This window comes from Bubalus bubalis, chromosome X, assembly GCF_019923935.1.
Source record: "Bubalus bubalis isolate 160015118507 breed Murrah chromosome X, NDDB_SH_1, whole genome shotgun sequence".
NCBI classification, from domain to species: domain Eukaryota; kingdom Metazoa; phylum Chordata; class Mammalia; order Artiodactyla; family Bovidae; genus Bubalus; species Bubalus bubalis.
This window is the reverse complement of record NC_059181.1, coordinates 141,151,019-141,176,625: the sequence shown is the minus strand read 5'-3', so window position 1 is coordinate 141,176,625 and position 25,607 is coordinate 141,151,019. Positions and strand designations below refer to the sequence as shown.

Here is a 25,607-nt window from a genome sequence, read left to right as displayed (position 1 = left end):
ATTACTGTGGGCACTTTAAAGTAATATAGCAAACTTTGTTTGAGAATATTCTTTTTTTTAATAAGTTTTTAGTATACAAATGAATATACATGTTTATTAGATACAATGAAAAAACCCACGAAGAAATGAAACAGTAGAAAATAAAATGACCCACATTCTATCCCCTAGAGGATAACTACTATTAATGTTTTAGTATATAATTTAACATACTTTTGTTCAGTATTGTACAGATATAGGTATGCATATATTTAAAAAATGGATTACACTTCTCTTTCAAGTAATGCAATATAACCATCTTTCCATGTAAATATTTGTATAATATAATAGTAATAGAATATTTAGAGGTTACCTAGTACTTAGTCATGCTATTTTCTCATATGTTATTAATCCAGCTCTCTCTATTGTTAGAAATTTAGGTTGCTTTCAGTAGACCATAGTAAAATAATGTCCATGTAAGTATTTATGCATATCTTTATTTCCTTAGGATAAATTCCTGGAACTGGAATTGCTGGGTCAGGGGCTTATGCAGTTTTTAAGGTTTCTCACATTTATTGCCTATTTTATTTCCATCAAGTTGTATCTCTTCTCTTGCTAGCAATGTATGAATGTCCATTTTCCTGACCATTTGCCCTTTTAGAATAACCCCAGTTTAGGTGAAAAAATAGTAGTCTTTTCTTGTCAGGAAACTTTGTTGATCATTTGTACTTTTTATTTTGTGATTTTTCTCAATAATATTCTTTCATCTTTTAAAAAATTTAGCTATTCATTGTTCTTATTGGAATGCCCTTTTATTATTGATTTTTAAGAGCTCTTTATATATTCAGGATCATAACCCATTTTATATGTTATAAATTGATTTTACTGATTTGTTAATACAATATTCATTTTTTATGGTGCTTTAATAACACTTCCAGTCAAATGTATCAATATCTTCCTTAGGCTTTCAATATAGCCTTTGGATTTTGCCTAATTGATGTTAGCCTTAGATGAATCAAAAATATGTTCTATTTCCTATTCTGACAGTAGCTGTGTAAAAATTGGTAAGTAATTTAAAGTGTCTGAATTTGTTTTCTTATGTGTGTGATAACACCCGATCTACCAACTTGCCAGAGCTTTTGAGGACCAAAAGAGGTAATGTATATAAAAATGCTTTGAAAAGTTTAAAGGATTATTGTTGTTGTTATGCAGTTATCTTTGACACTGACCATTAGTCTGAATGAGTTCCTGTTTATAGTACTGCTATCAGCATTGCCTTTTTTCCCCTGTAGATTTGAGACCTTTCTGACCATTTACTAGGATATAATCTTGGTCTAGAATTGCACTGGAGTCTGTGCTCTGGTAGCTGGGAAGGCCCTGGGAGGGTGGTGAAATGTTGCCTGCCACCAGTCTCGGCCTGGAGCATGGATTCTGGGCATCCTTCCCACCTTCCCAGCTGGGAAAATGGGCCCTGGAATTATTCTTTGAAGTAGTATGCGTGTTTACTCCCACATGCCCAGCCCATGAAGGGTAGCTAAAGAAACTCATTCAGTGAGGCCAGAGTGCCTGTTCCTGTCCAACAGAGCAGTAGGTGGGAGAAAACCCAAAGCCTTCTGTCCACACTCGTATTCCCTAGGGACTGGAAAAACAGTACTCTTTCTAGCAATTAACATTTGAAACAGACACACTGGCCTATCAGATAAATCAGCAGTTTAGCCTTGTTTTGTGGTACATATTCTGGAAAGAGTTATTAGGAAAACCTTTTTTTTAAAAACAAAATTATGAAATGACCAGAATTCTCCCTGTCTAAATGCCAGCTTAAAAAAATCAGAGGAAAAACAATTAAGCTATCTCATGCATCAAAGTAATCATTAGTAGAAAAACAAAGTATGTTCTTTCTGGCAATCTCTGCCAGATGGTTGAGATGGGTGATAATGGAAGAAGAGGCTTAAATGATACACATATTATTTCAAATATAACCTTGAAGGCTTTTGTTTGTATTTTGATGGGAGGGGAAGATAGTGTATACTTGCATAACTTAAGCCTTCTTGAAGGTCAGAGGCCTCTGGATAGCTGGTTAGACATTTGTGAGGTTAGACATTTGAACTCATCTGGGTCACTTACATGAAGGAGAAGCAAGGTTAACTAAGTTTACTGAAAGACTGTGTGTTAGGTTTGATTAATCTTCCTTATGGTAGTGATATGGCTAGGTATTATTATCCCCATTTCACAGACATGGAAGCTGGAGTTTGGAGCCATTAAGCAATCTGCCCAAGGCCACATAACCAGTAAGTGGCAGCATTAAGTTTCTAACTTCAAAGTCATTGCTCTTTTCATTGAGCCACACTGTCTCCCTTGGAGGTAGAAGATAAAAATAAGATTTACGAAGTGATAAAAATGATCGTAGAGAGTTTTGAGAAATAGAAAGTGCTGTGAGGAATCTGTACAGTAATGGAGAAATAAACAAAATGCCTCAAGAATGGCCCCCAAATTTTATTTGGCATAAGGCTTCAAATTCCATTGATGTGAAACGATTCTCTGTAGGGACATACTCTGGCGAGTTAATTGTACCCCGAGTATTCTATGGCAGCACGGCAGCCTTTCCTATTGCCTCATAAAGAATCGCACACACCCCCTTCAGAGTTCATTTTAGTACTTTTCAGGCTGACATCTAAAGGGGCTGCTACTCTGACAAACACAATCTGGCCAGATGTTATTATTTTGCACTACATTTAATTTCTTCCTGCCAAAGATTTAGACTTCTTTTCCCTGATAAAGATCAGGGGAAATTGTCTGGTATTTACAAAATCCCATCCAGGCGTATCTGTTACAATGTTCACTTAACAAAGTTTATTAGATTATTAGGGCTTTAAACCCTTGGGCTCTTTCGGTATTGAAATTAAAAAAAGAAAAACCCAAACATCTTCAACAAATTTAAGTGGCATAATTAGACCCTGGGCTTGTCTTACAGGCATTTTAGAATTATGAAAATGATTTAAATAGTATTTGCTTCCTGAGAAACTTGCTGAGTTTGACAGGGATGAAAGGAAGGCGGTTATGCTCCTTTGGTCTCCTGAGTTAATGGGGAAAGTGATATCTGGAACTGAAATAAATTTGCTATAGTTGTATGGTGAAATCACTCCCATAAGTAGTTAGCCGTACCACACAGGGCCTCTCTTTCTTGGCCTAGTTAAAATGTGGGCATGACAGTGTTAGAGAAACATGGGGGTCTGTCATTTCTTTGCTCATAAAATCTATTTAGAGGAAACACTTACCTCGACTCCTTGAACTTGAATTCTCTGCTCATATCTTCTATATTAGGTGTATTAAGACTGTAATAGAAATATTCAATATTTTAAAGGTATGGTTTGTACACACTTTTCCTCAAGAGATTTCAATGTGCTTTATGTTCACTGATGATATTTTCAAGCATTTCCAGTTGAAGCTTTGTGGCACTCTTGTTATTTTTTCTTTTGTGTGAATGTAAACATGGGAGGGTTGAGAAGGTGACCTGTATTAGTCAAAATAAGGAACTCAGAACTGATCTGAAGCTTTGCCTATATGATGTACATGGGAGAGAGAAGCTAGACAGAAGCAGTCTAATTATGCTTATTTGTTTGGGGAGTTGGGTGGACTGGTACTAATTTAGACACCAGAATTCTGGACCATCAGACTTGGCATAACAAGAGAGAGGACTGTTTAAGAACATTGAATGCAAGTGTTAATTACATATGTCAACTTGGGCATTTTCTTCTATTGTATATTTATTTGGCATTAGACTGGGTTTTTAACAAATTATTAAAGCATAGTTCTTTAGAGACTGTGTTAGAAATGTCTCACAAATCAAGCAAGACCACAGTTGGGCTTTTCCTTGTTATTTTGAAAGTGGTCAGAAGCCCGTTAGATGAAAACTATAAGAATGCGCACATACGTCTGTACGTGCCCTAAGTGTAACTGTTAGCGCAGCGGTAAGTGCTGAAATGGCAGAAGTGAAGGCAAGGCAGGAGGTAAATATTTTGCAAAAATTAATGATCTACAGTGAACTCTCATTAACTTTTGGCTCTGTTAATTTGAATATTGTGATAATTTGACTTGGACTGAAGTTTACGAAAGAATCTGCTAAACAAATTAATAGTGTATATAAGATTTGTAGGAAGGCATGTTTAATTTGCTTGAAGGACTTGAGCAAGCCCATTAATTGGGGCTGCTAATTATAATGAGCTTTGCTTATTAAAGCAAACCTGATAGAAACTCTACTTGGAAACACTTTATTAGCAGTGATTTAGAGTTACTCCAGGTATGGAAACAAATAATAAAAAGTAGTGTCATGTTTAAGAGAATAGATTCTGGAACAAATTGACTTTGAGCTTGAATCTTGTTACCTAGGGGAGCACACTTAACCTCTCTAAGTCTCAATTTCCTTAAACAGGGATAATAAATAATAGGACCTAACCACACGCACATGGTTGTTGTGAAAAATAAATGATATGATGCTTGTAAAACTTAGAATAGTGCCTAGTATACAGCAAGTGCTCAGTAAATGTTAGCTGATGTTTGTTATTCTTGGAAAGTAGTTGTTAATCACACTTAACTAACTTAAACTGTCCTTTCCTTTATCAGATCAATGTAGTGAAGATGTTCCAGGACAACATACTGCTTGTTGAGCTACCCACTCCTAAATTTGAATGAGAGGCCCTCTGGGGACAGTAACTTAATAAATTGCTTTCCATATTCTATAGACCAAATGTACACATGGAAAGGGATGATGACCAGATTCAAAGGCTTCTTAGTTTCCCAGGAAGGAAATTCTAATTGAGCATATTTTATGTTATAAGCCTAGTTGACCATGCATTGAGGTTGTGAAGTTATTTTGGAGCCTGAAAAATACCAAGAGTTTATATGTCTGAATATTGTAACATTTCTAATATTATTCCTTTTCTGCTATCCCGTTGATACTACATAAATTATAGGTGTTTGTTTTGAAAGAAAAATTGGTAAATATTGGTAAATATAAAACAATATAAATACCACCCAGAATCCTAACACCTAGAGATGACCATAAGTTTTCTGGCTTTCTCTCTGCATATATTCAAATACACATATGTAGATTTTCTTACAAAAATGGAATCATACTGCACTCATTAAAAGCAATGCTAGTGATAAAGCAGAGGGTGTACATGTTATTTTCAGGTATGCCTTAAAATAGGGCATTAATTGGTAATCATGAGGTGGACTTGAAAAATTGCATATAATTTTACATCTGAGAGTCCTTGATCTGTTTCTGTTAAGACCAATAGAAATTCAGCACAGAGAATATGGACTCAATTATCTTTATAGGTCCATTATTATTCATATTTGATGTCTGTGTGTATAAGTGTGTGTCTGTGTGTGTGTGTGTGTGTGTGAGAGAGAGAGAGAGAGAGAGAGAAAGAGGGAGGGAGGGAGGGAGGCAGGCAGGCTGCCTGTGTATCCTGGGTGGAGATTTCTCCCTGTTGTGTGGTCTAGTGACAAGAGCATTGGACAGGGAATAAGAAGATAGCAGCTTGTAGCTCTGACTCCATCATGACTCACTGGATGACCTTAGGCAATTAATTTCATTTCTCTGGGCCTTTGTTCATTTTCTCATATATGAAATGTGGGGTTAGACCAGATAACTTCTACATCTGCTTGCAGCTCAGAGAATCGGAGTTTTTTTGTTTTTAAGTCAAAGTTGCCTGTCTGCCTGGAAGAACCTGAGGCTCCGTGGTGATCTTCCTAAAGAGAGGACAGTGATGAATTTCAATAGTTTCTTTGGCGCCAGATAGACCAAAGCTGTAATTTTTAGCCTATCAGGCATTTGACTTTTGAAAGTGCTAAATCCTCCATTAGGAATAAACGTGGAAGCTTCAGGTTATTTATTGTTATTTACACTTTCCATTCGTAACTGTCAGTGTCACAGGCTCTGTCGACATAACTGCGTCAATGAGGTTAGCTTTAATCAGTGTAGTGGTGGCTAAGTCACAAATATATCAAATAGCCAATCATAATGCAGGAGTCCTCTAAAGCCTGACTGAATTATTTATTTTGTTATGATGAAAATGTCTGGGCTTTATTGGTTTTTTTTTTTTTTAAGAACTTGATTCAGCTTGAAGTCTAGAAGATAAAAGATCAGTGATTGTCTCTTAGATTTTTATTCTGCCTTCCTTCAAGGCTTTTCATTTTTCACAAGCCGTTGTTAACACTTTTAAGTCAAGGTGAGAGATCTGTGATATTTTTATCCTAGGGGTTTAAGCATATGTGAAAAACTTTTACCTTTGATTTCTTGTTCCTTTCTGTCACGTGGAAGCTGTGTGACCTTGAACTAACCACTTAACCTGTTGGAGCCTCATTTTCTTTGTCTGTAAAATGGGGATAATCTTAGTCTTTTCTAAATCTCAAATTATTATGAGACACAAATAAGATAATGCTTTAGTTGTCATACAAATGTATGATAAACTTGTGATTATCATTAAGTTTAGTGTTATCATTTAGGCCTTCATTGGGTAGGTCTGACTTGATATAATAGATATCTGTGTGTGTGCATATCAGGCATGTCTGACTGTTTGCGACCCCATGGACTGTAGCCCACCAGGCTCCTCTGTCCATGGGATTTCCCAGGCAAGAATACTCGAGTGGGTTGCCTTTTCCTTCTCTAGAGGATCTTCCTGACACAGGTATTGAACCCGTGTCATGCTGAAAAATTATATGGAAGCCAATTTTATAAATCAAAACTCTTCTATGTCTTACATTATATCGTGATAATATTACCCACAGAAAATTTTGTCCTCCAGAGGTCATTAAAAAAATAAAGGATTCAACGAACTTAAAATATACTCAATACTGAAAAATGAGCAATATTCAAATTAAACATGTGTACTGCAAATCATATTAAATACAGTGCTACAGATATAGCTCCAGAGACTCTGAAAAGGGAAATAATTCATCATGATTCAAAAATGCTCAGGACATTTTAGGGGATGGGTTGAGCAGGGTGGGGGAATGGGCCACTGGCAGTGGGAGGTCAGGGAGAGAAGACAAGAAGAAAAACATTTAAAATATAGCTGAACAATCCTCTCTGTGTCAACCCATGCAGCTATTACCAACCCCCACTGCACACTTATTATTCTTTTTCCAGACATCTTTAATACAGACAGTGAAACTAGAGTAGAAATGTGGCTTTGTACTTGAATACAGTTGTATGGGCTCTCTAAGAATCACTTTTGTTTTCTTTTTTTCTACCCAGCCATTCAGAGGCCCTGATTACCAGCGTAACAGTAAAGAAAAGAGAAATAGTTAGAGCCAAAGCAAAACACAAAGGAAGCAAGATTAGAAAATGGAGAAGCTGGAGGGAGAACATCGGAGTATAGTAACACAGTCACTTGTAGGAGAAACTGTTTCAGGTTTACATACTTAATTGTCTCATGTTTAAGTTGAACCATGGCTAATTAATTTTCCTGTGCTAAAGCAGATTTACAGGTACTGAGCATGTACTAACTGAGAGTGACACTTATTGAAAATTGAAGAGTGAGGTGGATTTATTCCTGATGTGACTGAAGCTGTGCTCCCAGAATGATTTTTCAGCCTCATCTTATTTCCAAGTCCTTGGGAAGCTCATCCCATGGGGAAATACCAGCCTTAGGGCCCAAACATATAGGTTCCAGTTCCAGCTTGGTCATTTTTCTAGCTCTGGGACCTGCAGCCAGCGCGGATCTTTTGTCAAACTTGCCGGTCTCTCTGCCACCTTGCTCAGGCCTGCCTGCTCCATGCTCCCTTCTGTATCCTGTGCTGTGCTGTGCTAAGTCACTTCAGTTTTGTCTGACTCTTTGTGACCCCATAGACTGTAACCCACCAGGCACCTCTGTCCATGGGATTCTCCAGGCAAGAATACTGGAGTGGGTTGTCATGCCCTTGTCCAGGGGATCATCCCAACCCGGGGATCGAACTCGCGTCTCCTATATCGCCTGCATTGGCAGGTGGATTCTTTACAACTATTGCCACCTGGCCAAACTAGAAGTGATGTGCTTTGGATGAAGGAGGAGGATTTCTGTCCCCTTCAGTGAACTGAAGCTCCTTGAGGATCTTCTTTGAGCCCATCTTTGTATCTCTGCCTCCTAACTGAGTGTTGGTGGGTAGATGCACAAAATAGGTTTTCAACACATGTTGGTGGAACTTTAATATCTCTAAACTTTGGGTTCTCATCTATAAAATGGAGCAGCTGCTTTTCCAATCTATCTTATTTAGGAGAATATGAAGATGTATATATAAAATTGTATACTAAACCAAACAGCATTATACACTCATTCATGTAAGGGACTATTACAAATTAGAGTTGTTATGTGTAATTCACATTTTAAAATTTAGGGCTATTTTCTTAATGGAGCTTGATCAAGTTAACCTTTCTGAAGTGTAAATTGTCTGTCCAAAGAGGTGAGTAGATTAGCACATTGGTCTTTTAACTGGACAGGTTGCAGGGGATCCACAAAGCCCCTGAAATTGTATATAAAATGTTTTGTATGTGTAACTTTTTTTGGAAGAGAGAGCACATATCTCAAATCAGATTTGGGGGTCTATGTACCCCAAACTGTTGAGAACCACAAGGCTGACTAATCTCTAGATTTCATTCTGCTCTAATCTGCTTCTATGAAGAATCCTAGTCTGAATAAATAGTTTCAAATTTCTGATTATTTAATGGACTTAAGTAAGTAGCCTCAGTTATTTTAATGGCACTTAAGTCAGGATTCCCAGATTTAATAATACCCATTTCAGTACTGATCGTTGGCATATTCTGCTACCACTCAGATGCCAACTTGGCTTGAGGGAAGAACTATTATTTCAAATGTTGCCTCCCATCTACTTTCTCAAATGTAGTTACTTTGTCCTCACCTATGTTGCTTTTTAAGAGGGGCTGTATTTTGGTCTGTAGAATTAGAAACTTTACTCATGTTTGTCAACTGAGTGCAATAAACATTCCTTAAAGAAATAAAATAGCAATAGCAAAACTAAAGCCCAGAAGAGGCATTGGAGGAGTTGCACCATTTAGGAGCCCAGCTGTGTTTGTTCTGATCATAATGAAGCTACTGTATACCATTTAATTCTCTTGGGAAGTGATACAGTTAAAGTCCCAACATCTGTAGAAATAGCAAGGTGGATTCAACTTTGTTATGTACACTGAGCTTTCTATTTTCATGATGAGAGATGGGAGAAAAACTACCAGATTAGGAAGTATGGGCAGTTTTTACAGTGAGTAGAAGGAGGTGGTCTTCCGGTCTGTTTTAGAATCTTATTCATTGCTGGCACTGGGAGGAGTAGACTGCTAACCATGTGGGTGATCTCACCATAATCTTTGGGAGGACAGCATCTCTAGCCAATCACTTGGAATGATATAGTGGGAAGGAAAAAAAAAAACAGCCATTGACTAGAATGCAGAAGATAAGAGTTTTTGTTTATGGCTCTGCCACTAAGCAGATAGTGTATCATTGGGCAAGTCTCTTCCTGATCCTGAGCCTCTTGGCCTAGTTATCATCTAGGGGCCTGTTCCAGTGTCAGTCGCTCAGTTGGGTCCGACTCTTTGCAACCCTAAGGACTGTAGCCCACCAGGTCCCTCTGTCCATGGAATTCTCCAGGCAAGAATACTGGAGTGGGTAGCCATTCCCTTCTCCAGGGGATCGTCCCCACCCAGGGATCGAACCTGGGTCTCCTGCATTGCAGGCAGATTCTTTACCATCTGAGCCAATGCTGTAATTATTTTTAATAATAATTATAATAATAGAGTTTCAATTTAATTGTCTACTGGGTGCAACTATGTTAGTGTTAGTAGCTTAGTCATGTCTGAGTCTTTGTGGCCCCATGGGCTATAGCCTGCCAGGCTCCTCTGTCCATGGAATTCTCCAGGCAAGAACATTAGAGTCGGTTGCTGTTTCCTTCTCCAGGGGATCTTCTTGACCGAGGGATCAAACCCATGTCTCCTGCTTTGCAGGCAGATTCTTTACTGTCTGAGCCACCAGGGAAGTCCCCACTATGTTATGGGTTTTAAAATAAAATTGATTTACTTACAGTAATCCTGTTAGGTAGGTGGTATTATCTCCATTTTATGGATGAGGAAAACTGAAGTCCAGAGAGGATAAGCAACTTGCTCAAGTGCTGGCATCTGCCCACTCCTTCCTGATTTCTCTTCCCTGCAGCCAATCACCACCAAATCCTGCTAGTTATTCCTCTTCACTATCTCTACCATCACTGCCCTGGTTTTGATGCTTAGCTCTAGTCTGGACTTTTAAACCACTTCCTAACTAATCTCTCTGCCTCCAGGTTTATATCCTTCCTCTAGTGTCTATCAGTTTTTAAGAAGTAACTCAGATATCATTTCTTTTAAGAAACCTTCCCTGTCTACCCCCTCCACTGGATTATGTTACCTTCTTCTGTGTCCCATAGTACCTTGTTTATCTCTGGTCTGCTTCATTAACAATATAATACTAGCCAATATTTAATTATTTAATTTAAATATTTAATCTAATAGGTGTCTACTATCTACCAAGTATAATACTATTCTAAGCTCATTATATCCATTAAGTCATCGAATCCTCACAGCAACCATATGAAGTGTAGATACTATTGATGCCATGTTTTACAGATGTTCAATAAGTTGCCCATGATCACAAAGCTATTATGTACCAGAGCTGGAATTTCAAACCCAGACATGCTTGAGAGCCTGGGTTCTCAGTCTCTGCTCTATACTGTCTTTTGCCTCAAGTACTGCCTTCACCAGGGAGCCTTCTATGGCTCTTTTTAAAATTACTTTAAAAAATAATTTGGATTTCATGAAGTCCAAAATAAAGTTTGAAGCTGAAAATGAACCATTGTCAGGCACTTTTGATAGACTTCGGGGCTTCCCTGATGGCTCGGTTGGTAAAGAAGCTGCCTGCAATGCAGGAGACCCCAGTTCAATTCCTGGGTTGGTAAGATCCGCTGGAGAATGGATAGGCTACCTACTCCAGTATTCTTGGGCTTCCCTTATGGCTTAGCTGGTGAAGAATCTGCCTGCAATGTGGGAGACCTGGGTTTGATCCCTGGATTGGGAAGATCCCCTGGAGAAGGGAAAGGCTACCCACTCCAGTATTCTGGCCTGGAGATTTCCATGGACTATACTGTATAGTCCATGGGGTCGCAAAGAGTCGGACATGACTGAGTGACTTTCACTTCCACTTTGATAGACTTGACGACTAAATTGACCCCGGGATCAGATAATTCTATATTTATATAAAGCTAAACACTTCAGAACATTTATACTTTCAGGAGACACATGGTTCCTATTTTCCAGGTAACAAAATTGAGGATAGAGTTGTCTTCCATTCACATTCTGATGAGGAAGACCTTGGTCCAGGAGGTGCTTTTTCACGTTAACCTTTTCTTTCAAGAAGCACAGAAAGTGTTTGGTGTCTAACCGAAGAAGCACTCACGAGTGATTTACAGGAGCGCTTTGTTGATTCAATCTAGTTATTTGATGCTGTCTCATTTTCTTTTCCTAAACAACTTGTGCATGAGTGTGTCTGGGAGGATTGGATAGAAAAGAACATGCATATCAAGGTTTTATTGCCTGGAGGCTTATGAATCAGCACCTTCATTTTACTGAGTTTCTTTTTGCCTCAAGTGCCAGATTTTCTCCATCTTTCTTCAACAATGGCAAGTAGTTGGTAGGTGCATTACATAATTTTCATAGTGAGCACTGCTGTTGTTTATTACGAGAAGGCTTTGAGAAAGGGTTCTAATGAGACAGGATTGTTGATTCTCCCTGGGTTTTGACTTTCTAAGAAGGTCACTTATTCATAAACTGTCCCCCACTTGGGGCTATGTACCACCCTGAGAACTCTTCTCCCCTGAAACCCCTCACCCCCAAGAGAGAGTGGGAATGACTTGAGTGGAGCAGGGAAGCTAAGTGGGTCCTTCAGCATGGCCCTCTGTGAAGTCCGTGGAGGCTTGGTGAGAGCTTGAGTCCTTAGTTTTTGATATTTTTTCAAATTATGCATGTAATTTTCTGAGATGGAAAAGTGTGTGTAGTATTTAGATGTGCCTAATGCAAAAAAAAAAAAAAAAAAAAAAAAGAAATACAGACATATCTAGAGAGTAAAAAGTGAAAATAGAAAAGTTCCAAGTCCCCCTTTGTCCATCTCCCTCTGTCTGACTGGCTATGCTGACTGGAAATACGGTACAGTTTGATGTGTGTGTCCTTCCTAAACCATTTCCCATGCCTTTGTGTATGTACATACACACTCACTGCTGCTGCTGCTACTAAGTTGCTTCAGTCGTGTCCGACTCTGTGTGACCCCATAGATGGCAGCCCACTAGGCTCCTCTGTCCCTGGGATTCTCCAGGCAAGAATACTGGAGTGGGTTGCCATTTCCTTCTCCAATGCATGAGAGTGAAAAGTGAAAGTGAAGTCGCTCAGTCGTGCCTGACTCCTAGCGACTCCTAGCCCACCAGGCTCCTCTGTCCATGGGATTTTCCAGGCAAGAGTACTGGAGTGGGGTGCCATTGCCTTCTCACTCACTAGTCACTCTCAATTTTTTCCCTATGTAAATGTGACCGTGCCATATGTGCTGTTTTACAATATAATTTTTCACTTCATATATCTTACATCGTCTTTCAAAATAAGTACTGAAAGGTTTTGTCCTTTTTAAAAATGATTGTGTAATATTCCTATCCATCTCCTCTCCTGTTGGCACCTGGGTTTGTTATTTGCTTTTTTTCTCTGACACACAGTGTCGAAGGGAATATGTTTAGTCATATCTTTTCATGCACTTGAAAAGTTATACCTGGAGCAGAAGCTGTCTAGGCTATCCCTAGAAGGAGGACTTTGGGTCCAAGGAAACATTTCCAGAGGCAACAGGCCAGTTTTACATTCTGTGTTACCTCCCAACGTGCAGAGAGAGCCAGTATTTTCCATGTCACTGGGGAAGCACCTAACTGATTGCTCCAGAGGACTGACCCTGAGCAATCTGCCTAGGAGACTGTCCTTTTTTCAGTGACCCAGAAGTCAAGGAACAGCAAGGACAACTTAACACGGCCGATCCCTGTTAAGTTGTCTCAAGTAGAAGATGGTCTTCTAAATCCTGCTGTCATACTATAGGCTGGAATTTTGAGGACAGTTTTTGGTTAAATGCCTCAGAAACTTTCTTTCTCTGTTTTTGTTAGCCAGTGAGCAACCATTCAGGAGCATCTACTGTATGCCATGTGCTGCAGTGCATTTTCAGACACGCACATGGGATTATGCAGCTGTATTCCTCATAAACGTAGTCTTGTCTGCTTATGGATATGCTCTCCATTATTTTTTATGTCTTAATTACGGGCTCATAGAAGAGATGCTTTGACTTAGATGGACTTTCAGTAGCATTTCACAAATAATATTCTAAAAGTGGGTTAGTTTGTTGTTTGGGTTTTTTTTTTGTTTGTTTTTTGTCCCTTTTCATATAAATCACTCTGTCTATAGAAAAACATCAAACTGTTTTCACAGAAGGCAGGGAAATAAGTTGTTTACACATCACCATTTGACTCTCTTTACCCTCATCCTCATTACAAACATCTCAGCCACCCAAGTGAAGTTAGTTTAAACCTCCAAGCTATCCATGCAAACAAGACCCCTACCGCTAAGGAGTTTGGAGCAAGAAAGCATGGGGGTTGTCTGCTATTTTTGTAGTCTCTCTTCTGGGTTCAGAATATTTTTTCCTGTGTTAATTCACTACCAAGAGGTTTGGTTTTAGTTCTGTGTCCTTTTTCAGTTCTATAAATTAAGGAAGGTGGTTCCATAATGTCACAGTATCTCAGAGTTGACAGGGAGCGTTAGAGGTCCATCAAATGCAGCCCTCCTGCCTTTATGTGACTCCTCTGTACAATGTATTATGAGCCAGTGATCATTTGGTCTTGTAGTGAAAACCTCCTCTGATGAAGGAATCCTGCCCTTTAAGAAGCAGCCCATTTGATTTCTGGTCAGCTTTAATTGCTAGTTTTTATGTTAGTTTGGGCCAAAGTCAATCTCCTTGTAACTCTTTTGCCATACTGGTCACTCTCATGTGGATAAGCTTCTATTTGGTGATTAGTCCCCTAAATTGCAGTGCCCAGAATTGCCCAATACTGAGCACAGAGTAGCCTTCACCTCCTATAGTCTACATACGATTCTTTTATTGAGGCAGCCAGCCTAAGACCCTATTGAGTCAATGAGTCTTGATCTTAAAGTCAAGCAAAATTCTCCAAATTGATGTCACCAGCCTTCATCCCATGTTTGGGGTGTTGGTCTTATATGATAATAATATCTTGTCAAATTTCAGCTAAAACTGTAGCCTGTTGAGATCACTAGGATTTCAAAATGAGTTAACTGTGCCTTCCAGCTTCATGCAGTTTGTAAATTTGATCAGTGTACCATTACGCCATCATACTAGCCATTGATAAAAATGCTGAGCAGAGCAGATCACGTAGGTTCCCCATCAGAAATTTCCTTTTGGATTGACATTAGTCTATTAACTAGCACCTTTGGATACAGCCATTAAAGCAGAGAAGGAACCTAGCAGTATTCTAGCTAGGAAGCTAGCAGTATTCTTTCCAATCTCTAATAGTCTGTCTTGGACATGACTGTTCACTTTGTTCTCAACCCTCTTGAAATCCAGAAGCAGTATATCCACTGTTTTCCCTTAGTTTTCAGTCCAATACTCCCATCATAAAAGGAAATGAGGTTACTGGCATGACTTGTTCTTATAAAACTATGCCAGCTTCTTGTGATTACTTATTTCTTTGCTCACAAATCTGCTTGATGCTGTGTTCTGAAATCCTGCTTGAGACTGATGTTAGACTGATGAGATTATTATCTGTGACAGCCACCTACTTTTCCCGTTTAAGGAATATGGGAACCAGAGGGGCTTTGTTTTCTGGTTCCCCTCACCAGTGTTTGCCAAATACTCCTTTCTTTGTCACCTTTTCCTATGCTGGGCTGACTCTCCTTCCCATCCCATCAGAACACTGCCCTCAGTTTTCCTAGGTGACACCTACTTAGTATGCTAATGGGTGCTAATGGACTAAAATGTATTCAAAAATGAGTAATCTGTTTGCTTTCTGAGCAGGGCCTAAATCCCAACATGTGATTAGGATGGTGGTAATTTTGGGCATCATGGCGGTTATTAATGTAGTGTGGGAGGCTAAAACCTTTTGTTTCCTCTCAAATAGGTGACTGCCATTTAAACTCCATGTATGGCTTTCTGCCAATTGTGTTGGGGGCAATTTGAAGCGAAATTGATTGGCTAATTGCTTGTGGTCATCCGGCTTTTCAGCTGCCCGTGTAGCATCCCTGGAGGTAATTAGCACTTCCAGAATTGGGGGTGATTTGGAGTTATTCATGGTCATGGCTTCTGTTGTGGGAGCCAGGGCAGCAGTAGCTTAGTTATGAGTGAATCAGTTTTACTTTAAAATGATTACTGAGGATTGATGAGTTTCTTTAACAATTTAAAAAAAAAATCCATTATGGAGGAGTTTGATATACAATTGCCTCCTAGAGTCATTTAAAGTGGCCAGTTGGGTTCTATATATTGTGTGATAAACTCATTGGTAGGAAATAGCTTCAAAAATGTTGAGCATTTTCCAAAAGCGACTGGAATTTCAATTGCAGCCCTATAACAGCACACATAGTGGAATATTTTTCAGCCAGTGTTATGCTAAACAGTATAGAATATATTTTTCATTAAGAATGTCTTCATATGTAAATGTCATGTAAAAACCACCGATATCTGTGATCCCCAAATTTAGAATCATCAGCACTTCAAGGTGATTGCTCTCTTTTAAAAACAATGTTCCTGGGTAATTTACAAGGACAGAGAATACCCAAGCAGAGCATCTTGGGATTCTGCCATTTCCCTCCAAAACCTGGCATTTGTCAGTGTCAATCAGCATTGAAATTCTACCTGTGGCAGTAGAGGAAAGCCCAGAGTCATCTGCTTAGTTTGATTGTTCCTTTTTCATAATTAAATGGGAACCAATGTTATCATCTTTGGAAGATCCAGCTTGAGGGTGATATGCTTTTGCAATGCAAAGAAACAGTGGGTTTGTGTCAGTGCTGAGGCTAGGGCTGGGAAGCCTTGGCCCAACCAGCTGTTATGTTCCAGTTGTTCCCAGGCTCTTCAGTGTGGTCGCCTAGTCCCTTGACCTGCTGGTTGCAGTGTATAGCCCTCCTCTTAGGAATTCTTCTAGTTTTCTCCATTTCTAGCTTGGATTCCCAGCCTTGACTGATGCTGGAATTCAGGGAAGGCTAGAAGGAAAAGGCAATAATTCCTTTCTTTTGTCTTCCCAATGATCACAGAAGCCCTACCCTGTATTTTAGGATGAGGTTATAAGAGAGGATGTGACTTAGACTATTTTCTTTCTTTTTTTTTTTTCTGCAAAAAGCTTTATTGTTTCCATTTGGTCCAAGGCTTGAGAGAGGGCTCCAGGGTGTTAAAAAGCTGCCTAATGGCTGCAGAGAGGGGCTTCAGGCAGCCCTGATGTTAGGTGGGTTCTTCAATGGCCACCAGTCTCCAGAAGCTCCTAGTCATGCTTGAGGGTGAGCCTTTCGAAGAGATACTCGTCCAACCCAGCCTGGGGACCAGCCAGCCTGCAGAGGTTGGTCAGGTGGTCACCCATCTTCTTGATGAGTTTCACTTCCTCATCTAGGAAGTGCTTCTTCAGGAAGTCACAGATGTGGGGGTCTCCACGGGTACAAGCCAGGCCATGCAGTTCCAACAGGGCTTGATTCAGGTTCTTCTCTACGAGAAGGGTGGCTTCCATAGCGTCCTGGGTTTTTTTTTGTTTTTGTTTTTGTTTTTTTTTTTCAGGTTTTAAAACTTTTTATTTGCATATTAAAAAATTGTGCATTCCAATAATTAAAATCATTTGAACAATAAAAAAAATGGCACTTCGATTAAACTGCATTTTACAGCCCGCAGAACACCTTGAACCAGCTTTTTACTCTAGATTTCACTGTCGTCCCACCCAGCTTCCTTCTTCACCAACATGCAAGTTCTTTTCCTTCCCTGCCAGCCACACAGGCAGATGGGAGAGGCAGGCGCGGCCTGCGTTGTCAGTAGTTCTCCATTCTTTGATGTGAAAAGGGGTAGCACAGTCATTTAAACTCGATCCAACCTCTTTGCATCTTACAAAGTTAAACAGCTAAAAGAAGTAAAATAAGAAGGCAATGCTTGTGGAATGTACAGTGCATACTGGCGGCACACGCTTCATTATGACTCACCTACTTGCTTCTCCTGTTCAATCGTTTCTTTCGAAGGCAGTGGATTTTTCTCTTGCGTTTCCGTTTTCTTCAATTTCGACTTATCCAACTTCTTAATCTCAGCCATATCGGGTTTGTCAGACATGGTTGCAAGAGGGTGCGGAGCGAACTGCGAGCGAGTGAAGTCGGGTCTGCGCTGTGGCCACTGCCGAGTGCCTGCGTCCTGGGTTTTACCCAACTCATCTTGAGATGGCTTCTGCACGTCCAAGAAGAGGGCGCGGCCGCCATGTTGGTTTTGCAGTTTCAAGAGACGCTCCGCGCCCTCGCACTTCTCCTTGGCCAATTCGCGAAAAAAGTGACCGACACCCTCCAGGGCCATATCGTCGCGGTCAAAATAGAAGCCCAGAGAGAGGTAGGTGTAGGAGGCCCACAGTTGCATGTTAACCAGGCGGTTGACGGCAGCCTCCACCTCGGTAGAATAATTCTGATGAATCTGGGAGCTCATGATTGGTTGGTAATAAGGAGTTAAAAAATGGTGACTGGTCCCCGTGATTGCAGACAACTGAGTGGCTGACTCCGGAGGTTGCGACTGGAAAAAAGGTTGGAGGGTGGTCGGAGGCTGGAGCAAGGGGCGTCCCTGGGTCTGTTCCGTCCAAGCACTGTTAAAGCAAGAGACAGATCCACGGGGCCGCCGAGCGCACTTCCAACTATTTTCTTTTACATTCTTGTTTTAAAATATCTCACAAACAAGGAATCAGTGCCTGACATCTACTGTGTTCCATCTCTGATCACAGCATCCAGCCTGCTTTCTCTACTTCCTGTTTTCAGCAAGTTTGATTTTTACTTTCACTTGCTTGTCTATTCTCAGCCTGTCTTCTCTCCCTAACTAAATTGGTCAGATTTTGTTTCCTGAAAGGAGATTACATTGCTCTTTGCTGGAAAAGACAGTCACTGGCATGGTGGGAGTAGGGGTGTGTGTGTGTGTGTGTGTGTGTGTTGGCAAGGGGTGCTGTGACAGGGTATGTAAGGCTGCTTTGCTAAAGTCTGTTTTTAATCCTAATGACTCTCTGAGTTCTAAGACTCTGAGTTCAAATCCTAGTTCTGCCTCTTTGTGATCTTGGGAGTTGTTTCCATAGTGCTTCAGTTTCCCCATCTTTAAAATGCGTGGTAGAAGACTCTATCTCATACAGTTCTAGTGTGGACCAAGTGAATAAACTCATGTAAGCTTACATTGATGGTTTCTAAAAAGGTCAGAGGAAAAGGTGGGAAGAGGGTAATGGTGGTGGTACGTTTGTATTTACCCCCCTTCACTCCCATCAACAGACGGCACTAGGGAAAGTCACTAGTTTCTCCTGAGGATTCCCTGTTTGACCCAGAGGAAATTGCATAACCCATCTATCCCCAAACTGTTTCTGTCCCGAGTACAAGCTAGATCTTCTGCCGGGGGATCAATCAAAGAGCTGTCTTTGGCAGGGGGAAGTGTCATGAGAATAAACAGCTGCTCTCTCCACCCCACAACCCCTCCTGCTGCTAAATGACTCTAGGGAAGAGGAAACCAGTCATCAAAGGCTTCTGCCACCTGTGCACAGCTGGTAGTTCCTGAGGTCACTTGGTAGTGACTGGAGGAGTTTAGAAAGTATCCACGGAGCTAAGTCACTGATATATCCCTTTCCCTAAGGCTCAAGGACTTGCTTTCTTCTCTGTCCTTCATTCCCAGAGTGGGGAAGCTCCTTTGTAAGCTGGAACACACTAGGCTGAGATTGCCCTAGGTCTTCCCTAGTGCTGTTTTGTGAATAGCATCCTTTGAGTGATTCTCAGTGTGAAGAAAAGGAGCAGGACTAGGCTTTCTTGTCCTTCTTCTTCAGCCAGAAGAAGAATCTTCAGGAAGATTAGGAAGTCATTTCCTTTGAGCTACTTGCTGCCAAGTGTCAACTCTCCCGGGAAATCCAGGCTGCTTCAGCTAGACTTCCCTTTTCCTGTCTCCAAGGTTGCCAAGCCAACTGGCAGAGTGCAGGGCCCAAAGGTACAGCTAGGCCCGTGTTCCAGAGGGGGCAGAGTGGCTGACAGAGCAAAGGACACCAGAGGCCCCTCATCGTTGGGGACAGGCAGGATGGTCCCCAAGCAGGCAGATCCAGAAAGCTTTAACGGAACATGACTGAGACACACTACAGAGGGGTCAACTTGGTTGGTATATATATAGCACGTCTGAGCAGCTAAGGCCAAGGTTTAGTAAAAGGGGAAGGAAGGCACATGGCCACAAATATCAAATCAGAACCACTGCTGGGTCAGAGTTCTATTCAAGGTTGGAATAGTCAGGGTTTAAGAACTAGAACTGGAATAATTCGGCTCCATCATTTACTGAGAGTTTCTCAAGGAGGAACAATAAGACAATCAAGAGCATGGATTTAGAGTAACAGAGGAACTGGGGTTAGAATCACTGTTCTGCCATCTATTAACTAATAGACTTTTTGTGGAGTTACTCAGCCTCTCTGCACCACTCTGAAATAGCACACATGATGCTAAAAAGGATTTTATGTATAGATGCTAAAGAAATGTTTGGTAAGTGAGTCATTTTTATCCAGAGGTTATTTCTAGCAAGATTGAGTTATTGATGGTAGCTCCCAACCTTAAAGTTCTACTCCAGCCAGTTTAGTACTTGTTCTGTGTCTGAGATGGTGCTGCCCTGGTGCCCAGCCACTTGGGGCCTGATCATTAGGGGAATGTGAAGCCAGTTAACAGGGACCCAGGGACCACAGGAGAGGGAAAACACGAAGTTCTCTGGGAAGAATTCTGAAATACATTCATGTGAAAATCAGGAAAACAGATTATTTTGACTTATTTTAAAATGATCTTTTTTATACCTTCATGGCTCTTCAATAGAAATGGCTTAAGCTAAAAGAAAACTTAATTAAATGAATAGGCAGTTTATGAGTCTTGGGTGAGGCGCAAATTTGAATTCTGTTGTTAAAATTAAGTGACCAACTAAATGCAATGTAGTATCTTGAATTAGAGCTTGGAACAGATAAAAGACATTAGTGGAAAACCTGGGGAAATCTGAATAAAGGCTGTAGTTTGGTCAATAGCATTGTACCAATGTCAACATTTTAATTTTGACAAGTGGCCCATGGTTATTTAAGATGTTACTATTAGGGGAAACCAAGTGAAACTAGCTTTGTAACTCTACTGTAAATCTAAAATTATTGCAAAATAAAAAGGTTTTTTTTTTTTTAAATCAAATGGTCAAACTCTCTTACTTTCAATGGTGATAAGCTCTGCTTTTCAAAAAAAATTGAAATGTAATTGAATTACAATGTTATATAAATTTCAGGTGTACAGCATAATGATTCAGTATTTTTACAAATTATACTCTGTTAACAGTTATTACAAGATAATGGCTATAATTCCCTGTGCTATATGATATTTGCTTGTTGCTTATCTATTTTATATGTAGTAGTTTGTATCTCATAGCCCTAATTTGCCCTATCCCCTCCATCTCCCCAGTGGTAACCAGTAAGTAGTTTGTTATCTAGATCTGTGCATCTGTTTCTCCTTTGTATATACATTCATTTGTACTATATTTTAGGTACTACATATAAGTGATATCATATAGTATTTGTCTTTCATTGTCTGACATTTCAGTAAGCACGACATTCTCTAGTTTCATCCCCATCTCTGCTTTTTTTTTTTTTTCCCCCACGCACTTTGTTTGAAGATGTTTTTGAAATTACATAGGATTGGGATGGGGGCACTCGGATACTTGCTTCTACTACATAGAGTTTTGAACTCTGCCCTTTTCCTTAACAACATATACATGCACTTTCACATGCCATTAGAAGTTCATGGTAAGTGTGATTGTTCATATGCATAATGTATGTAAGCACCCCCTTACTGATGTACGTTTAGGGTGTTTCAAATTTCGTGCTGCCGTGAACATTTGTGTACATATAACTTTGTGCTGATTTCTGATGTTTCCTTGGGCTAGAGACATAAGGAAACTGCACCAAAGAATATAAACTTTTAGGAAGATCTAGATACTTAATACCGTATCACTTTCCAGAAGAGTTTTATCAATCTGTACACCCAGGAGCAGTGTGCAAGTGCCCGTCTCACTACATCCTAATCAACATTGAGTCTTACTATTAAGAACAAGCATCTTTTCTGCATGGACTTGCTTTAACTTGGCTCCCTGCTTAGAATCTGAGTGTCAGCCTGTGGTTTAAGAATGACCAGACTTGGCCCCTCCCCCACTCATCCTTTTACCATTTTTGTATATAATTCCTTAACATGGTAGCTAACTGGGACATGATCTTTTAAAAGACAATATCGTATTGACAAGTAACTGGAGATTCTCTTTCTTTTTAACCTTGTTTCCGGGAATATTGTGAAATTCACAGACAAACCTTTTGATTCTTGTTGATATTTACATGCACACACACACTTTAATACCACTGAATGGAAGGGGTGGGGAAAACAAAAAGTTGTCCCTTAGGGAGTCACTACATACCTGGGATTTGGAGAATACCAACTTGGCATGGCCTGGGTTTGCTAAATGCACCATTGCCTAGCACTCTACGCTCCTCACATATAGTAAGCAGCTTCTCAATAAGCAGGACTAATGACTGCATTCTGCCTGTTTAACCTGCAGAAGTAGAATGGAGGCAGAAGGCGTAGAATGTTCTTGGTGGTGGCAGTGTCACTTCTGCTCCTATCTTGCTTTGTTGGGTCGCAGTTGAGCTCAGGGCCTTCCTTTGACACCAGTCATTCAGGAGGAATACACCCTAGCCTGCAAGCCAGCCTCCTATTCTGCTGTAGGGACTGCTCTCAGAAAACGAGCTGCCATTGCTGGGGAAGTAGTTCTTTCCGCTTCTGTCACCCTTCACAGTCTTAGCTCCTCTCGTATTTATAAGACTGTTTTAATAGTCTTGTCTTGTAATTACATCTGGAGACAGGAGACAGCATCTTTTGATAGTTCAAGTCCTAACGCATTTAAATTGCCCTCCTAATGCTGTAAAAGAGTCAAATTATATATTCTGGTTTGCACTAGACAGCAATAAATGTCAAGGTGCCATCCACTCTGGTATTTACCTCCTTGATGCTATCTGTTTTCGTGCACCTCGCACTGACCATACACTAGAGTTTTCCCATCTCCAGGCTCGAAAGGATCAAGTTGGGGAGATAAATTTCACTATTCAAAATATATTAAAAGGCAGAGGAAGTTTGTAAACATGGCTTTGGAAAGCTAAGCAAAGCAATAAAGTCAAGGACAGGAACCTGATTCAGTAAAGGAAACATTTCACAAGATTGTCATCTACTTTAGTTTTAAAGCCGCAATAAGATGTAACGATAAAAAGGCCAATGATGCATTTCAGCCAAGTGATATGAACTCTTGCTAAACCAATTAAACTGTCAGTATACTATGGTTTCACATTTTCTATAACATACTAGGTCACCTTAGGACACTTAGTCACTTATGACTTTTTACCACTGATGCAAAATCAATTTGGCAATTTATAATCTTACATTTCATTATGAAAGTATATTATTCTGTAAGAAAGCTGCTGGAAAAATAAGAGGCTTCTGAAGCCCATTCATTCCTCTCCTGTTCAGGTGATGTCATAAAAGAATAAAATCAATCATATTATCTGATGTTTTGAGACTTCTAGTAGTTTTTGATTTATATGGTTTTTAAAGAAGATGTACCGAGTATACAATTCTAACCCAGGATGCAATTCTGAATGTTAGATAAAATTGCAGACATTAAAAAGTGAGAATTTTTACTGAAGAGCTCATTTTTCATCTACCTCTTTAAAATGTTCGAGTGTATGGATTGAAAGAACCCTTTTGCTTAAGTATCTATATGCCAGAGGGCGGGCTTTTTTGTGTTCCTGTATTTGGAGTTCCTGCTCTTCTCAAAGAGATGGCACAGATGGTTATTCATATTTAATACCATCACATTTCTCAGTTTATTTTTTGGAAATTGTAAGTTACAGAATGATACACCAGCTTATTTGAGAGAGAGGTGGAAAAAAGAAAGAGGAAGAGTTGGAGGCTTATTATTATTATAACTCTCATTTGGAAATACCTTCCTTTTTTCTCTCTAGGACAAACATGTCACTGCTTTTGGAAAAAACCAATGGCAGTAATAAAATGCACATGACAGATCCTTAGTTTTAGGTGCTCATTAGCACAGAAGCAGACAGAACTGTTCTCATAAGATCATATGGCTAACAAGAGCATAATTAACATTGACTGTACATATAGCCCTTTTCTTCTGTTACGAAGTCAACAAGAGTTTCCTTTAACCTTCCCTTATGACTATTAACCACACTTGTTAATACATCTCCCCGTTCCCAAAGCTCAAATCAGATGTGCGCCTCTGGCAATTACATCTGCAGTAACACTGGACCATTTAAATATGAGATTTAAACCTGAGATTCTATTCTTTTTTGGTTTAAGTCAGGGTTACAGGGTAGGTAGGGGCGACAAACCGCATTAATTTTGATTCTGCTTGTGATCAAGCATCTCATGATACAAGGACTGTGTGGTACTCAGCTATTTGTCTACTCCATTGTCTCAGGTATTTCCACTCTCGTTGGCAACTCTCCTGTTTGCGTATTCTTTTTTACATTCCAGTCTGAACACAGAAGGACACATTGAGTGAGAAGAGAAACACAGAGTAGAAGTTGAATAATTATAATGAGAGTCACTTTGCACTTTGTATCTTGCTGAGAAAGGTATTGGAACTAGGTTTAACTGACTTTCCATTTACCAGGTATAGGAAGAGACATTTCCACCTGCACTGTCTCATTTCAACTCACAACAACCCTGTGAGGTAGACAAGATATTCCCTACTTTAGAGATGAGGGCTGTGGTTTCAGGAGATTAAGCAGTTTGCCAAGGGCATAATGTTAGGAACAGGTTGAGTTTAGTTTCCAGTTCTAATTCCAGTATTCTATGGGCTCCATCATGGTTATTTATTATTGTTGATATAATTAAGTCTTGACAAGCCAGAATGCATAGGGAATGGTAGCACACACCATAATAGGGGTTTAGAATATGAATGAACGTACAATTTTGGCTTTTTTAAAAGAATAATTTATTGGTATGATACCTGTTAACGTTAGAAAATGCAGCAATATAGGTAAGATAGTGAAGCAAACAATTTACTTGTGATACTAAGACCTATTAACAGTTTGGCTAGTAGACTTTTCTTTTTTAGATCTTTCAATTATATGTATACATTACAAGGGATGGTTAGAAAACATCACCGACTCAGTGGACATGAATTTCAGCAAGCTCCAGGAGATAGTGGAAGACAGAAGAGCCTGCCTGGTGTGCTGCAGTCCGTGGGGTCACAGAGAGTCGGACGTAACTTAGCGACTAAACAAAAACAAACATACATACCATTTTATACCCTGCTTTTTAAAAAACGTAACTATTTTCAGAACATGTTCTTGTGTTATTACATAGATGTCAACATGATTTTAATGGCTATGCAGTACTCTACTGTCTGGGTATCCCATAAAATATTTAAGTAATTTATCTTGGATATATTAATGTGAACCAGTCCTCTAGTTTGATAATGTTCCTCTGATGTCACAAAATACATGGTAATGTGGTTTGTTAAAATGTTCAGAATATGTATTTTATTATTAGTTAGCTATGGTTAAATGTACATCATGTTGCATCTTTTTCGAGCTAGTGGTTGCCTTGGACATGGCCCCAAAGTCTAACTTTCAAAGCTTTTGCTTAGACATATGCAGGTAACACTAAAGCCAGTAACCCCTGACAAAGATGGCTGGAAGCTTGGGGGCTGAACATGAGGTGTAATTTAAGGGAAACAGAAACTCTTCCCTGGAATTCTCATTGGAAGAATCCTCTGGGTTGAGCTACAGAGGTCAATTGTTTCTGTTTAATCAGTGTTGTGTCTGTTAAACTAGTTATGGTGAATTTATTCACTGGAATATTATGAAGCTGTTAACACTGATATTTCCAAAGAATATTTTATGATATATGTTAACACTTTATAAAGAATGGGATGTGTGTGTGTGTGTGTGTGTGTGTGTGTGTGTGTATAAAATTCCAGTTTGGTGGAAGAAACATATATACATATATACTGAAATATCTCAGGGCCTATTTTTGGATGGTGGGTGTAAAGTAAAGGAGTTAGAGAAGGCGAGGTTCAGAAAAAGAACGAGACTGGCACTTTACAGGAACAGATCACCTTTAATGAGGCAAGAAGGGGCAGCAGTCAGATTAGCGAGCTGCTCCACTTATCCAAGAAAAGAGTAAGTATATATAGGCATGTATGTGGAAAGTTACTGTCTTAAGGGGGCCTGTTCTTCTCCAAGGTTGTTCGGAGTAGTTATCTCTTAAACGG

At 39.8% G+C, this 25,607-nt stretch overlaps 2 protein-coding genes and 1 pseudogene across 4 annotated transcripts in view; 1 reads left to right on the top strand and 2 right to left on the bottom strand.

Moving 5' to 3' along the window:
- The window catches only part of GPC3 (glypican 3), a 459,758-nt gene that overhangs the window by 41,746 nt on the left and 392,405 nt on the right, over nt 1-25,607 (top strand). The gene's annotated exons all lie outside the window — the stretch shown is intronic.
- LOC123332021 (ferritin light chain-like) lies at nt 16,380-18,412 on the bottom strand. The gene is made up of 2 exons (XM_044937483.2): nt 17,448-18,412; nt 16,380-16,794 (listed from the first exon to the last, which is right to left on the bottom strand). The coding sequence occupies exons 1-2, from the start codon at nt 17,730-17,732 to the stop codon at nt 16,549-16,551; spliced, it is 531 nt and encodes a 176-aa protein (XP_044793418.1). The 5' UTR covers nt 17,733-18,412; the 3' UTR covers nt 16,380-16,548.
- Nucleotides 17,238-17,442, bottom strand: LOC123331961 (annotated as a pseudogene).

Coding starts and splice junctions, on each gene's coding strand:
- LOC123332021 (XM_044937483.2), bottom strand. CDS start 17,732: ATGAGCTCCCAGATTCATCAGAATTATTCTACCGAGGTGGAGGCTGCC. Junction 16,795..17,447: donor AGTTGGGTAAAACCCAGGAC/GCAGGCACTCGG, acceptor AAAAAAACCCAG/GACGCTATGGAAGCCACCCT.